At 50.0% G+C, this 15,371-nt stretch overlaps 2 protein-coding genes across 2 annotated transcripts in view; one reads left to right on the top strand and one right to left on the bottom strand.

The window, feature by feature from the left end:
* Positions 1-326: 326 nt before the first annotated feature.
* Positions 327-7,166, top strand: CSUI_005936 (uncharacterized protein; the record flags this gene model as incomplete). The annotated part of the gene is made up of 6 exons (XM_068066102.1): positions 327-1,333; positions 2,802-2,884; positions 4,373-4,888; positions 5,340-5,420; positions 6,027-6,073; positions 6,699-7,166. Exons 1-6 carry the CDS (start codon positions 342-344, stop codon positions 7,164-7,166), a joined length of 2,187 nt encoding a protein of 728 aa, XP_067921918.1. The 5' UTR covers positions 327-341.
* A 2,442-nt stretch (positions 7,167-9,608) lies between these two features.
* The window catches only part of CSUI_005937 (3 5 -cyclic nucleotide phosphodiesterase domain-containing protein), a 24,204-nt gene continuing 18,441 nt past the window's right edge, over positions 9,609-15,371 (bottom strand). Inside the window, exons 16-18 of the mRNA XM_068066103.1 lie at positions 14,346-15,238; positions 13,253-13,362; positions 9,609-12,615 (exon numbers count right to left, since the gene is read on the bottom strand). Coding sequence (XP_067921919.1) covers positions 13,262-13,362; positions 14,346-15,238 — 994 coding nt within the window. The 3' untranslated portion in view covers positions 9,609-12,615; positions 13,253-13,261. The remainder of the gene's footprint in view (positions 12,616-13,252; positions 13,363-14,345; positions 15,239-15,371) is intronic.

Raw genomic sequence — 15,371 nt, forward strand, 5'->3', positions numbered from 1 at the left:
GTCTATCTTGAGGCTCACCTCCCTTTCCGATCTTTTTCAACACGTTTATACTAACACGAAAGGGAGGACAAGAAGCCCCCCAATGTAGGAACTGGTGGATGACGTGACTTCAGAAGAAGTGGATTGCATGCCTTGGCGTGACAACGCCAAGGGCGAAATATCCGGTGGTGGGACAAAGAAGTTTTCATTCTTAGTGATGAGAGGATACCTATTTGAAAAAGATATCAGAAGACGTATTTTCCTCGTCGTTTTCTTTAGACTGGAGAGAAAAGCAGCCTCACTTGTTCAGCCGGGTATCTGACTTGCCATCTTTGTGTGTGTGTGAGAGGCAGGCTTTGTGTATGCCTGGAGAAGAGAATTGCTTGGTACCCATGAAGACGCCTCCTGAAGAATTCTTGCCTTTACATCCCCGCCTGCATGCAAAGGGCCTGGGTGCTCTTCTCGAAGAGGTCAAAGCTAAGCTTCTTCAGTCTTCTGTCACTACACCAAGAAGCGAACAGAAGCTCACCGGCAATGTGATGCCCCGTGTGTGCGAGGAACACAAGGTCGAAGAAACGAGAGGCAGTTGCCTTGTGCAGTCTGGAGAGGTAAAACCCGAAAAGCCGGTGGGAGGGAGGCATCGTAGCGGAAAGGAGTCCTTGGAGAAAACGGGAGAGCGCCGTAACCAGGAACTCTCAAGTGACTTCTCTACAGGAGAGACTTGTGAGATGGGAAATCTTTCGGGTTGCTGTATGGAAACGAGACAGAAAACTCAGAATGAAAGAAGGAGAAGTCTAGAGGAGGTGAGACGAAATATGTGTATCTTCACAGAGACAAAAGGAAACAACAGGGGACATCAGGAGAGTGACGAGGTCGCCTCTGGTAGAAGAGAGAGAAACGGCGAGAATGATGATGTAAAAGAAAGGCAAGGCTGCCCTGAACAAGACCAAGTAGGCGGAGATGTTGAGAAGCACTCATACGTTCTCCCTGAAGAGTTTCTCCAAGCACTTTTACCGACACGCTACAGTTTCTTGCAGAGTGTCTCTTCTTTAGAGAGCTACTTCTGTCAGCATGTCTATGGCCTTCTCAGTCGTTGTCGGGCTTTGCCTGGGGAAGCACATGAGAAAGTAGGGAAAACAAAGGAAAGAAGAAAGGAGGAGGTAACGCCCAAGCCCGCCGCAGAGAGGGAGAGACGGGAGGAGCGTACACCAAGCCATCAGAATCACGACTCATTAGACAAAGAGGAAGAACGAAAGGATAAACAAGAAGAAAGGGATTACAAAGAGAGAAACAAGCCTCCGCAGTTCAAAGGAGCTATCAGAGCAACTCGGCACCTACTAGAGACAGATGCCTGGTGAGTGTTGCCCCGAATCCAGGGACACACATTATTGACTTGAACCTCCTCCAGGGAAGATTTCGTGTCAGGGTCCTAAGCTTTTCCTAGCTTGTTTTCATCTCTCCTTCTCTCTTTTTCTAGACTAGGTAGGAGCGCGGATTCACTCTGTCGCATCCTACGTGAGGGAGGAAGAAGGCACTGATAGCCAGACTAGCTATCTCATCATCCTCGACAAACCCAAATCTCTGTATAGCTCTCCTAGGTGCTTGTCTCCTGTGAATCGTTCTCTCCGCCTGGAGGACATGCCCTGTGATGGTTACGAGAGAAACAGACCTCGTCACGTAGAGACATGATTTATCGGGTGGTGTAGTCGTAGCTGTAGATTCATTCGATGCAGAGAGTTCCAGTCTGCACACAGTGTCTTTTCTGTGGTGGCGCATCGTCGTCATCCTTAACCAGATTTCATTTCGAAAAGGAAGTGCCCCAGTGTCCATAGCAGTCGGTATCCCCTGTTTGCTTCTTTCTTCGCACCTTTTGTGAGCGTGGCGAGGCAAGACGTACCGGCAGTGGGGAATTGTACTGGAGAAACTCTCCCTTCTCAAAGAATAGCCTTGTCACCCGGCGCTTTCTCTAGTGGGTTACCTGCCTAGTGTGCGTTCACATCTGTTCATGTCATATATCCATCTCTCTCTCTCTCTCTCTATATATATATATATATATGGATATATATGTACGCCTGGCGGAGATGTTCCTTTTCTCGCAGCTACTAGGTGTGTTTGGGTTGTTGCACCGCATCGATTTGAACATTGTTGCCTCTCCATCAACTCATGCACATCTTGGCAGATGTACGGCTTGTGGGGGGTGAAATCATTGGGTTTCTTTACTTCTTTCTCTCCGTCGTAGCTTCTACTTGTTTCTTCAGACAGCACAGGAAAACACATATGTCTTCCTTCAATCTGATAATATACCCGCAGACGTCCTACTACTACTACTACAAGTGATATCTTCTCTGCCATAGCATTTCCATTTTCCTGTCTAATATGGCTGCTTGTGCTTACTGCATGCGTCCGTTTGCCTCTATGCATGCAGGCTTGTCGTGTGCTTTCTTGACAACGTGAGGTGCTCTTTACATGCTTGCTCTTCTTCATATTGATTGTCTACATAAAATACTCCACACCTGTCGCGATTTCTCCCTTAGTTTCGCTCCGCTTAGTAGGAGAAAATTCTGCGCTATACGCACATCATCTCGTCGTCACTTCTCCAGGTACACTAGACCATTTCTTCTTCTCTACCGGAAGGGCAAGCAAGCCTCGGCTTCGCCTTGGCAGTTTCGTGTTCGTGGCTTAGTCATCCCGGTCAGTTTCACCTACGGGTAACTACTACAGGTGAGCGGGTGATGAAGGTACTACCTCCTTCTGCTCTTCACTTGGTTGCGAATCCTTGCAGTCTGTCTCTTTGAGTTGAGTTTCTCTGTCTCTCGTGGCAGGAAGAGAGCTAAGGTCGTGTGGGTTGATCTCGATTTCCCCTCTCTTCAATGGCTTCTCTCCGAGGAAGCAACACAGGATAAAAGTAAGAAATAAAAGAACAACAAAGCGTCATCATCCTATCCGCGTGCGTGCCGCATCGACAAGCATACACACACACACACACACACATGCAGGTCTCCGTCGTTGCCTTATGCAGATGTTTCTGAATCTTTGTGAGCGACAAAGAAACTCAAGAAGGCAACGGTGTCTACATTTCATGTAGACAGTTTCTTTACCATTTCAGTCATGCAATGAGAGGCCTCATCACTTCCCATCGTTGAGGCGGCTTCTCTACCATTGGTACCCCTTACTCGAGTACTGACTCCCTAGCCGTTGAAGCGGAACTGTATATAGTTCATGTTGGGATTGTCCTATCTAACTATGTATTGAGCGGTTCTACCTGGTTACGTTGCACTCTTCTTTCCTGCTTGTGCGTGTTGAATGCAATTCATCTGACCGTCGCACCGAGAGCATCTTCTGTGGTCTTAGGTAGCTTGAAGATGACGGGGCGGATCAGAGTCATCGGCGGGATAATTCGCTCTAGCTAGCAGCCCACGAAAGTGTTTTCATCTTCGCAGGTGAAGATACCTTGGCGCTGTAGAGGGAGAGGCTGCGTCACACTTCTGGAAACATGTAGTGTCTTTTTTAGCTTGTCTGAAACTCTTTCTTCTTCTGAAGGGGAGCTTCAGTTCTCTCCTCATCACACCCAGTGCAGCCGGGCCTTCTCTCTACAGGCGCTATGTAGTAGCCGGTGGCAAGCCTCATTTGGTTTCTTCCCTCGGTCGCTCTCCAGAGAGAACAAGGATCTCCTCACTTCCCTCCATTTGTTCGTTAAGGCGTTCGGGGTTGCGGCTGTTTGTTCTAGGGCCCTAGAAGTGCATTGCTTCTGCGGACGATAAACTGCATCTCCAGAGTTTCACGAGAAACAGACACTGTGACCGATGACCCCCCCCCGTAGATGGAGTATGTGAATGCTGATGTTAGAACCAGAAGAACACTCGTTTCATGTTTCCTTGGAAAACATTAGTTGCCTCGGCTAGGTGATCGTATGTGGCTTGTCGGCCTACTACTCTACGGCTCCTGATGCATGCACCCATTGAGGGGGAAACGTGAAAGCTAAACATACAGGTGTCTTTAGAAAGGTCGCCTTGGACTGATTTTCTCTTCTGTATCTGTAGGCTGCTTCGCTTCTGCTGAAAGTGCGAAGCTCAGTCTCTGCACTTAGTCGGACGGTCAACTGAAATAGCAGCACGGATAGATATCTTGTAAGAATCGTTTGTCGTTCCAAAATAGGAACCTCATACCTTTCCTGGCTTCAGTTGCGCGTACATAAAGGGTCCTAGGTACACACAGCTGATTGTCCCCGACGATTCCTTGCGTAGCCGGAGCAGTTCCTCTTAGGCTTGTGTTTCTTTTAGAGCCGCCTCCCCTTCCGGTATCTTTCTCTTGTCTTTACATTGCTTCCTGAGACTCAAACGAATGCTTCTATGTTTGTTTATATGGCGTTTGGGCTCTTGTATTCTTTCCGCAGTCTTCCTTACTCCTCCTCCACCAACTACTGAGCCTTTCTTGCTAACCCGGCTTCCTACAGTGTACACACTTGGTGATGTGCCGACAAGCCAATCTTTTGATGGAAAAGGAGTTCAAACAGAAGACATGAAGAAGAAGAAGACTGAATTGGAGAAGTCAAGTAGCCTTTCTTCCTGCAATTGTAATAATCCAGGCGGAGTTCACAAAGCCGGCACGGAAATCACTAAGACAGAAGGCTCCCACGGAGAAACACAGGCAACGACGGCTCCTTTGATAGAGGAAACCACCTTTGATGGTGATGAGTATGAAAACAGAGAGAAGAAGAGGACAAGAGAAGCATGTGGTACCTCCGACTCTTCGGATGGACGAACCGGTGAAAGTACCTCAGTTGTTACGAAAGAGGGAGAGGTGGCATATGTTGTTTGGAAATTCTCGAGGCAACACAAGGCACATGTGGTAGTGTTGCAGCAAGGAGATGCGGAAAGCGCGTCGCGAGAATCCTTTGGAGGTCTATCAGGTAGGAGATCCAACACAAACAAGAAGGACTATAACTCTGTCTGTATTTCTGGGCCTCCTGCCCTTGTGTCGCTACATGTGTCTATATAACTCATACTCGTCACATGGTTTTCCGTACATTCTGGGAGATCCGTCCTCCATGGGTACGCTCGTACACGTGATGGAATAATGCATGTCTTGACAAGACTGTAGAAAACCTGCCTCCGACTCATGACCAGTTCGCTTTTCCCGAGCTACGTGTCTTCGCCCTCTTCGCAGGAAAGAACAACATTTCACCCTTAGATGGATTTCTGGCCTACCCCTGTCACCTTCCTTCGTCGTGAGAGGAGGACAGCCTACTACGTCACTCTCCTACCAAGACTTTTCCCATCTGAATGACAGAAGGCGTTGCTGTATTCTTCAGGGGGATCAAGTGGAAGTGGTTGCTGCTGTCGTGTGTTCTTCGTCTGCAGTCGACATCGTTCTAGCTTCGTGCAGTGCCGTTACGCCCGAAGGATGCATTTTCGGGACTCGTCCTAGTTACTTCGAAACAGGTAACTCACTCCCTACCTGTAGAAGGACAATCGAACAAACGTCTGGTGTATTATGTGTGCTTGTTCGCTTCTGGCGTGATCCGTGTATCTTGAAATGCATTCAGATTGAAGCTGCTCATCCCATGCATGCATGCATGCTGGAATTCCTGCTCAACCCACCGTTTCTTCGGCCAGTAGTATGCATGATCGTGGTGGTTGCCCCGGTGGTCACGCTGGGTGTGTGGATTAGTTCTCAGACGGCGTCCAGAGACACCAAAAAACGGAATGCAGAAAAGCGAGTCTGAGCCATCTCGCGTGTAAACACAGACGTTCCGTGTGTCTAATTACACCTTCATGATACTTCGCCTTGCTAGGATCTCGTCAGCAAACACCTGGCTCGTGCGGACATGTCGTAGTTTGTGCGCGTCGTCCCTGTTGAAGACTACCGGGTAGCAGGTACACGCCCTGAGTTGATTGCTGCATATATATATATATACATATATATGTGTATATGTACGCGGTAACTATGCGTCCATTTGAGGCGAATTCAGTGTGCCGGTTGCACGCAAAAGAATCACGAAGAACAAGGAGAACCCTGTGCTGATGTGCGTTCTTCACACCAACCAGATCCATCGCAGCGTCCGACAGTCATGACCATAGCGCACGACCTCCAAGTAAGCCCCGTCTTCTCCCCCCTGGTTGATGTGCCCGCGTGGGTTCCAAGATCTCATGGGATTTTCGTGGGTGCATAACTATTTTGTCGGCAGCTTCACAAAGGAGTATCTAGGTAGGAAGAGGTGGTACGCTGCGCAGAGAGCATCCTATCCTGTCTCGCTGCTGCCTCAGCTGATCTCAGAGTTTCGTGGCAGCACAAGACACAGGCGTGTGCTGCGATCAAAATGCCAGTGTGCGTCAAGCATCATCTCCTCCCTTGTGTAGTGGAAAAGATGCGTGAGAACGGAAGAAGCTCAAGTAATTTTTGACTAGGAAAGTGAGCCCTAGGGGTTCGAGCGTATCCGAAGAACCTGCATGTGGGCTTAGAACTCGGGAAAGTACAGCCAAACCACTCTTGCGCTGCAGCTGTCCGTCTTTGCCTTGGCACATCCCAGTCCTTGTTCACTCAGTGCTCATTCAACACTTGGTGGCCCTTCCTTCCTCTCTTCTTTTGCCCTCAAGGCCAAGGCGAACTCTTGTGGGTGAGACAGACAGCGCGTGCATCTCAGATACCTAGCAATGCCGTTTGTTTCCGTCCATTCTGACAACCTTTGTTCCACTACAATTGCCTCTGTTTGCCTTCAGATCCTCGAGGGTTTTACTCCTGTGGTAACCCACACGTCCCCTCGCCCAAACGCAGTCTACGACTTCGCCAGTTCCGTTCCTTTCGTGGCCTCTTCATCGGCAGGCGAAGCTGGAGAACAGCGGGATGCTTCGAGCGCTCTCCGGGACGCTCCAGCAGGAGTCAAGAGTCTATCCACCTCGGCTCCCTTGGCGCCCTGTCGGAATGGAGTGCCAGAGTCTGAGATTGCGCCTTTCTGTACGTTTAATTGCCAAGCTATGTCTTTGCTTAGCGAGGGTGCACGTGTCATCAACTTGGCCGTCTCGCGTTCGAGGGCTTTCCAGTCACTAAGCGGAAATAGCGTCATACCCCAGAAACGTAGAAAAGAACCGGGCCCAGCTACCGAGCGCGGAATGTCGCGGCTAGCCCATTTCATTGCAACTCCGTCGCGCAGTTGGAGTGTTTACGGCCGGGAAGTCGACATTTCTTGAGGTGGACCGTATTGCCCGTCTGTATACACTGAACTTCGACATGAGAGAAGGCGATCTCCGGATACATGCGAAACGATACCGGTACAGCATCTTGCTTGGAGACCGACCGGGCTCGACTTCCCTTCCGGTTGCGAGAAAGAGACCCTCGTCATTCTGAAAAGTGGCGGACAAACGTCGCCGGATACGCCTCCCTTATGGTTCAATCTTTGCTCTCCTAACCATCGTAGCTGCGGTTCTGTAATACAACAATATTACAGGCACATGCAAACTGGGGGTCTTAAACACACCGTGCCTCGCGTGAAAGAAGCAACGGCGGGAGTCTTCGGGTTGCTCCCCGTGGCTAGGCTTCGACTTGTTCATCCAGCCTGGGGTCCCACAATATCTGTCTATGGGAAGAGTTAATTCTCACGCTATCATTAAAGCCTAGAGAGCCGCTCAAGGAAGTTTCATCCTGTTTATAGTCAAGGGATATAAAGTCGCTCGCTCAGGGCCAAACCGTCGAGCCATAGAGATCCCTGTATCCAAAGAAAGTTCTATTTGGACAAGGGTTATGCGAATGACATGTGAAAAGTCGTGCCACCGTTTGCGCACGACGGTAGCTTCGCGACAAAGAACTTCTTAGCTATAGACCGTGACGACACAGCCGGCGCTTACACATTCGTGTATCGAACAGGTATAATGTACCTGCCTCCTCATCGGACCTGGCAGTGCCTAGTGTTGATATCCAGCAGGCGCTCTCCAACCCCGACTGATGGAAAAGGACTGAGTACAAGCGGATTCTGGTTTGACTGGATTGTCTGGAGATTCTCTTTCCGAACAAGCGAAAATAGTAAAGTAGCCTTTTTTCCTTCTTCCGCATGGCGAGAGTGTTTAGTTTTTTTCTGGTTTCGGCATCTCGGTAGTTTGAATGAGTGTTTCGGCCAAGCAGTGTTTTCACCTGAAGGAAGGAAGAAAACACTTGAGACTGTGTATCCGTTGTACATCGACAGGCGGACAGTCTTCCGACAGCTTTTCGCCCCCAGGTCTCGTTTGTGCGCGCTCAAGTTCAGAAGAAGGACGGCGCAAGTAGAAAAACAAATCATCTGCTCAACCCTTTGTGCGATAGCCACCAAGATTGCAAGGAAGAGCAATTAGATCCGTGTCATGAGATGCCACTCGGATTGGTTCCAGTCGGTATCCGCGTGGAGCGCGCGGCAGCAGTCCTCAGTCCAGGCTGCTACAAAGCGACTGCAGTTACGTTGGTGTCAGAGCGATAGGCACCAAAATCGAGTTTCGACACGCTTGGCAAATGCGGAGGGGCCGTGCGACGTTATTGCCGTGGACAGGTCGACAACGAAACAGTTTTGAGCCAAAAGCCCTGGCAGCCCTGCCAGGGGACAAGCGGAGACTACGGGGCGTTGTGACCTCCGGTACCAGGTCACAGGGGTTCTAAAGACGGCAGGGGTATTCGAGCTGAACAGTCCCTACGCTCCTGTTTTGTACGCTACGTAGGCAGTTGCCTATCTTGGCACTGTCGCAGCCTGCGGTCCTCGGGGATCTGCAGGCCAGCGGGTGCGGAATAGCAGGAACATGACGCCGGCCTGTTCCGCAGGCAAGAAACGGCCTCGGTCCTAGTTGTATGCCTTGTTTTGTTTTTTTCTTTTTTGATTTTCGTTGTAATAGAATCGACTGATGTAAAGTTTAGTAGGTGTCCTACGCACTTGAAGTACAACCGGCGTCATTTTCCTTCGCCGCAGTTTACTAGACTTCGGGCACCGTCCTGAATTACGACCAGGTAAAGAACGGGCAACTTTAAGCAGAGTACAACGGTATCCACTGATCAAATAGTACTCGCGAATCCCCTTGGAGATCGACAACCGCCAGTACTCAATGTCGGACTGAAACTAACAGCTATGGTAGTTACGTACAGCAGGAACTCTGGTTTGTGAGAACACCGCTAGTGCCGTACAGTGTAATCCTCGTTATTTCGTGGTGAAACATAAGAAACAAGATGGAACGTTAAACTCTTCGTTGGCGCTCCCGCTGGACAGCCGCCTCACTGGACAACGGTGGCGCTCCAGCCAACCATCTCTGCCACTCCGCACGTAAACCGTTCCAGGAGGCCCCCCATAGGATAGCCTGATGCGCCCTCATGTTCTGGCTTCATGACGAGAATCAGCAAAGTAACAACCGAAAGTGACTCCGGAAATTGAGGCACTGCCGTCGAGGAAGACGGGATTTCTTTTCTTAGCGACCCATTTCTACAGTAATACCAAAAGGATATCGGTAAAGAAACTGCTCCTTCGACTGGTTGGAGCGCTCCCTCAACTCATATTCGAGATGACAAAGACACCGGAGGTATAGAATATGATCACGCAGTCGAATTCCTAGAGGTCTTCAGAGAAAGGTGATCACATTGATGGTGGTCTCATCTCCCAGCGGACACAAAGTTCTCTTTTCCACAGGTCGACGAAAGACATGTACACCATCAGCGAGATCTCGCTCCGAAGCCAACTGACGCAATGATGCAAACGAGGAAACGAACCTTGCTTTCCTGTGCGCAGAACAAGAGGACTGGGAAATACCCTGCTCTACTGACAAAACTTGTTCATGAAACAAACAAGTAAAATATAAACCTGCTCTCCAGACCCAAAGGCCGTGAGCTTCGGTTTCCTTCTCCTTCGCATGACGGACACAGAAGCGGAAGGAGGCGCGAACTAGTGTCAACGACCGGTACCCGGTGGACTGATGTGACGTAACAACCCGTCAGGAACCCCCTCTCTTGACATGACCCCAACCAGAATGTCATGTGCGGCTTTCGCTGCACTGATGTGTCACCGCTGTCCAGGCTCGAGTGCGGCGCCCGGAGAGATGCCCTTGCAGAAATCCGCAACTCTCTGTCCCTTTGGCATGTGGGCCCGCTCCTCCTTCGGAGAGCGACATGACGGGCGAGTGCGCTCCTTTCACACCGGCCCTCCTCTTGCTGAACCAGTCCATGACCCGCAGTCCATGCCGCCCTTTAGTGTCGACCGTCTGCCCCATGTGCTGTACACCTGTCTTTCCGTTCGCCGCTTACTTCTTCTAGTTTTCCCTTTATGGCTTCTGCTTTCCCTTGCCCCTGCTTCGACGGTCCCCTCTCGACTGGGAAAAAGACATGTGCCGTGCACACACGTGATTGGCTACCATCAGAAGGCTCAGCGTGTATATCGGGCCGTGTAAAATGCCTTTGCATTGTTGTAACAGGCGATACACGCGGTCATTACTATTAGAGGTCCGCCCAAAGTGCGTCACCCGATGCATGCAAGAGAATCCCACCACTCGGCGGCCAGGTGGTAACACTATCTCGACCAACTCCTGCCACACTCTTCCCTCCCCTTGGCTGTCGGCCCCAGGCGATACGCTGCAGCTAGCTACGGACTGCGGATCCGCATGGGATGGCTTCGTGTTGTTGAGGTGTTTGCCCGCAAACAGGAATCCCGGATACCATGCCGCACACTCAAAGTACATGCGTGCTTCTCGTAGTCACAAGTACACTTGTTCAGACCGTAAAAATACAAAAGAAGCAGCACGACCCCTTAAAACGCGGACGATCACCAACACGCGCCGTGCTGCTACAGCAATCGAGAGAGCTTGGCTATAGTATTGTCATGGGTGCAGGGTAGTAGGTAGCTAAGTGTGTGGCTCGGACCCCCCACTCCACCATCCCAAAAAAAAAGAAAACAGGATAGCGAGCGCGGGAAGCGCAAGAATCTGAGACTATAAAAACAACAGAAACGACTTGAAGAATTGTCGAGAATCCGGTACGAATCTGTTTGACAGTCGAGCCATCTTCGAGCAACCTCAGGAGAGACACAGTCCAGGATTCCAGGAACGCCACTTCAAAGACAAGTGTAGAACATGAGTACGGCAGCACGGCTCTTCTGATGGACTTCTGGCCTTGCTTGGTCACACGAGAGACAAAGGGATGGCAACGAAGTCTCAAGGATGCGTCTCTTACCGTGAACACGCCAGCAGAGAGACCACAGGGGTGGACGAGAGAGTGCGCCTTTTGTCTTCCTGTGTCCGAACCGGCGCGGCGACGCGTACTACTACTGCCACTACTACACGATGTGAAGATGCACATGCACCCAAAAAAACATTCACAATCGGCGGCTAGAAAGCGCTCTCTCACGGTCCCGGCGCATCTCTACCAGAAACATGCGTCAAGTGTGTTTCTCGCTCGGGACTACACACACTACGACCTAAAGAATGAATTGAGGCAAAGGATTATACATATATATATATGTATGTATCCAACGTAATGACGGCGAAGGGCTGGGCTTCCATCTCCCGTCAGTAGTCCTTTCCCTGGAATCAATTCCCGTGAAGGAAGGATAGATGTTACATTCTCATGTACCACCTCCGCCCCCTCAAATTGTGTGTATGGAAAGCCCCAGGATAATAACGATGAGACCACATCAGAGCATGTGCATACACATATACGTGACACGCATAGACAGACACCCGAACAAAAGACTCCATAGTGCCTTATGACCATGGGCTAAAAAACACATATAGGTACACAAAGCCACGCTGACGACCTCCGCCTAACTCCACACTCCAACAACAAAAACAACAAAGACAATCCCGTCCTCGGATGCGACCGCGATGAGGCTGATAAGGAAGATAGGCCTGCCTCGCATGTTTTCTTTCTTTGTGAACAGAAGAAGAAAGACAGATTACACGAAGGGCGGGCATGACGCAACATGAAGGCAGCAGCATGCTGTCTGCCTGTGTTCCTTATTTAGTTACTTCCTTCCTTTCTTAGCCACCCGCTGAGTGTGATCGGGTAAGTAGGTGGTCGTCGCTAAACAAAAAAAAAAAGGGCAGGCCCTCCTGGTTTTACTTCGATTGAAGAGGTCAGCTCTTCTTTTTTGACAACTTCGAAGACTACTACTACAATACACAATGCGCCGCGAGCGCGGTTTCGGAGAAAAAAACCAAGAAACGTATGAACCCTCTGTCAGCCTGCATGGCGCAGCACTACTATAGACACACAGAGGAACACATATCTTACGCGCCACAAGACGAGTAGCTACTCAGCTAACTAGCCCCATCATTGAACAACGGAGGCGCGACCCCACGCGCGGGAACAGCCGCGGCGACTAATAAAAGAGAACTCATGGCTTGAAGGTATCTCCACCGTAGACTCGAAACAGAAGACGGAATAGAAAAGAAAAACCCATAGACAGATGCATGGACAGATAGACTGATTGATAAATAGATAAATAGAAATAGGGAGAAAAATGTACGTCCAGCAGCGGGAGGGCGCTAAACCCGACGATGTCTAAGCAGCCCGCGGCAGGAGGACCGAGACGGCGGAAGCAAAACGCTTCTTTCTCAACGCTTGATACTTTTCTTCCAAGTAACTCTAGACTCGAATAAACGAGCCTTCGGCTGCAACTCCTCAGCTCCTTTCTTCAGAGAGTGTCTGACCAGCCAATGACAAACAAACAAAGGCAAGAAAAAGAAAATTATCATAAACGGACCCTCGAAATCTATATCTCTAGACATGCACGAGGTCGCCTCTCAGGGCGTAAAAGCAAGGAACAGGTGTCCGCTCCCGACCCTGTGTGGTGTGTGATGAGATAGACAGACTCCTACAGTCGCCGGAAAGATCCCTAGTGTCTGGATATCTCGATGTCTGACAGAATTCTTCTCAATAACCTCTAAAACGAACACTACCATGGGGGACACATGAAAACGCAGGAGATCTTCTCCTCCTGCCCTACAGACAGACAACCTTCATGCACAAGCTAACCCTCGCCTTCCGGAGAGGAAACAACTCGACTTGCAAGAACAACATTCCCTCCCCTCTCCTCCAAGGAATCTTTCGAAAAAGCAACGAGAGAAACACGGAGAGAACCTATCGGTCGTTGCCAAGGACGTCGTCTGTGTGTCTGCAAAAGTTGAAGAGAAGGTGGGTAGGAATGGCATGCGGGAAATCCTAGTGTCTCTGCGGCGCATTCGAGAGATAGAACAAGATAGGAAAGGGTGGAGAACAACAGAAGACCAACCCGATGATAAGCATGGCCTTCACCACCCCCCCGCCCCGGGAGACTAGAGTTGTGCGAAGCTCACGCATTCAACCCCGAAGATTGCGACGTGCCTCGCCGAGGCGACACATTCCCTTGGGAAGACCCGGCCCCCTCACTATCTCCCGATGGCGGGCCGTTCTCTGTATCACCATAACGCAGCAATGAAAAGAAAAGACATGAAACTCCTGATCGTCATCATCCGAAAAACCGAACCTTCATCTAATGCAAATGGCATAAAACGATTCGCTTAGCTCATATCTGTCTGACGATATATGGCGAAAACAACACGCGCATGCAAAATCCTCCTTCAGAAGGAGTGCGTACGTAACACCACACACACGCTTAACAGTGAAATAATGACTCTAGGTGCTTGCCAACAACATCTTCCTAAGAACTGCCGAAGAGAAGAAGCAAAACAAACCCCCTGCAGATAAGGAAAAAAACGCCTACGTTCTTAGGCGAGTGGCTTGTCGTCCTCGGGAATCGTACCATCAATGTAGAAGAGGAAGAAAGATCTCCATGTCCTTCACCCCGTTATTTATCATGACAACAGCACACGGCTTTGCAAAGATGTAGTCATATACAACTAGAAAGCAACTCGAAACAAAGCAGTGTGTAATGTACTGATTCAGACTACTGCTATCTATCCCTCTCTCACATCGACTTCATAGAGACGGGAAACATGTGTCAGTGGTAGTAAAAAAGAGTAGAGTAGCCACCCATACATGACTTGAAATGAATGGATTTCCTCGGTGAAGAGGGGGGACAACAGGACGGCGAGTTCGGCGCCGAGACTCTATCTACTGCATGCAATGATACGAACTAAGAGCATGAGAGTTTAAGGAGAGAACATGAACTCCTCCTGCCTGTTTACGGATGGTTGGCTGGCTGGGGACTGACGAGGCGGAATGCACTCTCTCTTTCTCTGAACCACGTAGGGTCCCTAGGGACTCAATCATCTACATTAGCAACCTCTTGTCATGCATGAAGCGAGACAGCAATCACAACCCCCCAAGCAAAAGAGATCAAGACAGATTTGCTGCCCCTTTGTCCCTTCGTGGCATGTTCGCCAACCACTGATGCGATCTCGACAGACACATCGATGTCGTTCTATTCTTCTTACCTTCGAACGTAACCTGATGATTTCCACTTGCCCCCCCTCCCCCTCCTTTTGGATGGTGGTATGATGCTCTTTTACTACTACTACTACTCGTCCCTCCAAGAGGAGCCAAACCACCACCAGGGTCATCACTCCGACTGCTTTCACTTTCTAGATAACTTCCCGAGCTACTTCCTCCATCTACTCCACCGCTTCGACTTGGACCACCCCGACTCCCTCCTCCTACACTCCGACCTCCACCCCTAGATCCATGATGAGGGGGTGGCGCAGCAGAAGATCTACTGCCTGTACCTGTATCACTACTACTGGGTCTACGCGACCCACCGCTATCTCTAAAAGATCCTGATGCGCTGAACGCCATATTGAGGGTGCTCGCCCTTGTCTCCGCTCCCACTCCGCCATCTCGGCTGTGCCTCTTCTCAGCCTCATCATCCGTGAAGAAAGAAAAACTTCCATGGTTGTGTCCAGGATCGCTTTCGTCATCGTCCTCCCACGCTCGACTCAAACCACCGGTGCCTTTAGCTTCATCAGAAAGACCCTCCTGATCACGACGATCGCCATTAGTTTGATGTTCCGCTAAATGCTTCCGTATCGATTCAGGGACAGAAGGCAAGGTCCCCCTTAAAGTCAGAGACGGTCCCTCTGGGTGCCTCCCTCTCCCTTCCCCACCTCCAGCTTTCGACGGCTCATGCAGCAGAGTACTCTTCTGATGAACACTCGACCCATAGGTGTGGAGACCTGCTATCTTTCGAACCGCATAAGCTGTAACTGTACTATTTTCATTGCCATTCTCGGGAGATGACGACGCATGAGGCTTCAAAAGAATCTCTGTCCCTTCTTCCTGCAACGTCATCCACTTCTTGTGATTCAGATCGATGTTCGCCGTAATCTCCGTTCTGAGACGAAAAACAAACGAGCGCCGCCAACCACACGAAAGGACTGACCGCCTATGATGAAAAAGTGAGAAAAAGAAAAAAGGATTCATTGTGTATTCCTATAATGAGATGCTAGAGAGATAGATAGATAGAT

The sequence above is a fragment of the Cystoisospora suis genome, assembly GCF_002600585.1.
Source record: "Cystoisospora suis strain Wien I chromosome Unknown contig_2949, whole genome shotgun sequence".
Taxonomy (NCBI): domain Eukaryota; phylum Apicomplexa; class Conoidasida; order Eucoccidiorida; family Sarcocystidae; genus Cystoisospora; species Cystoisospora suis.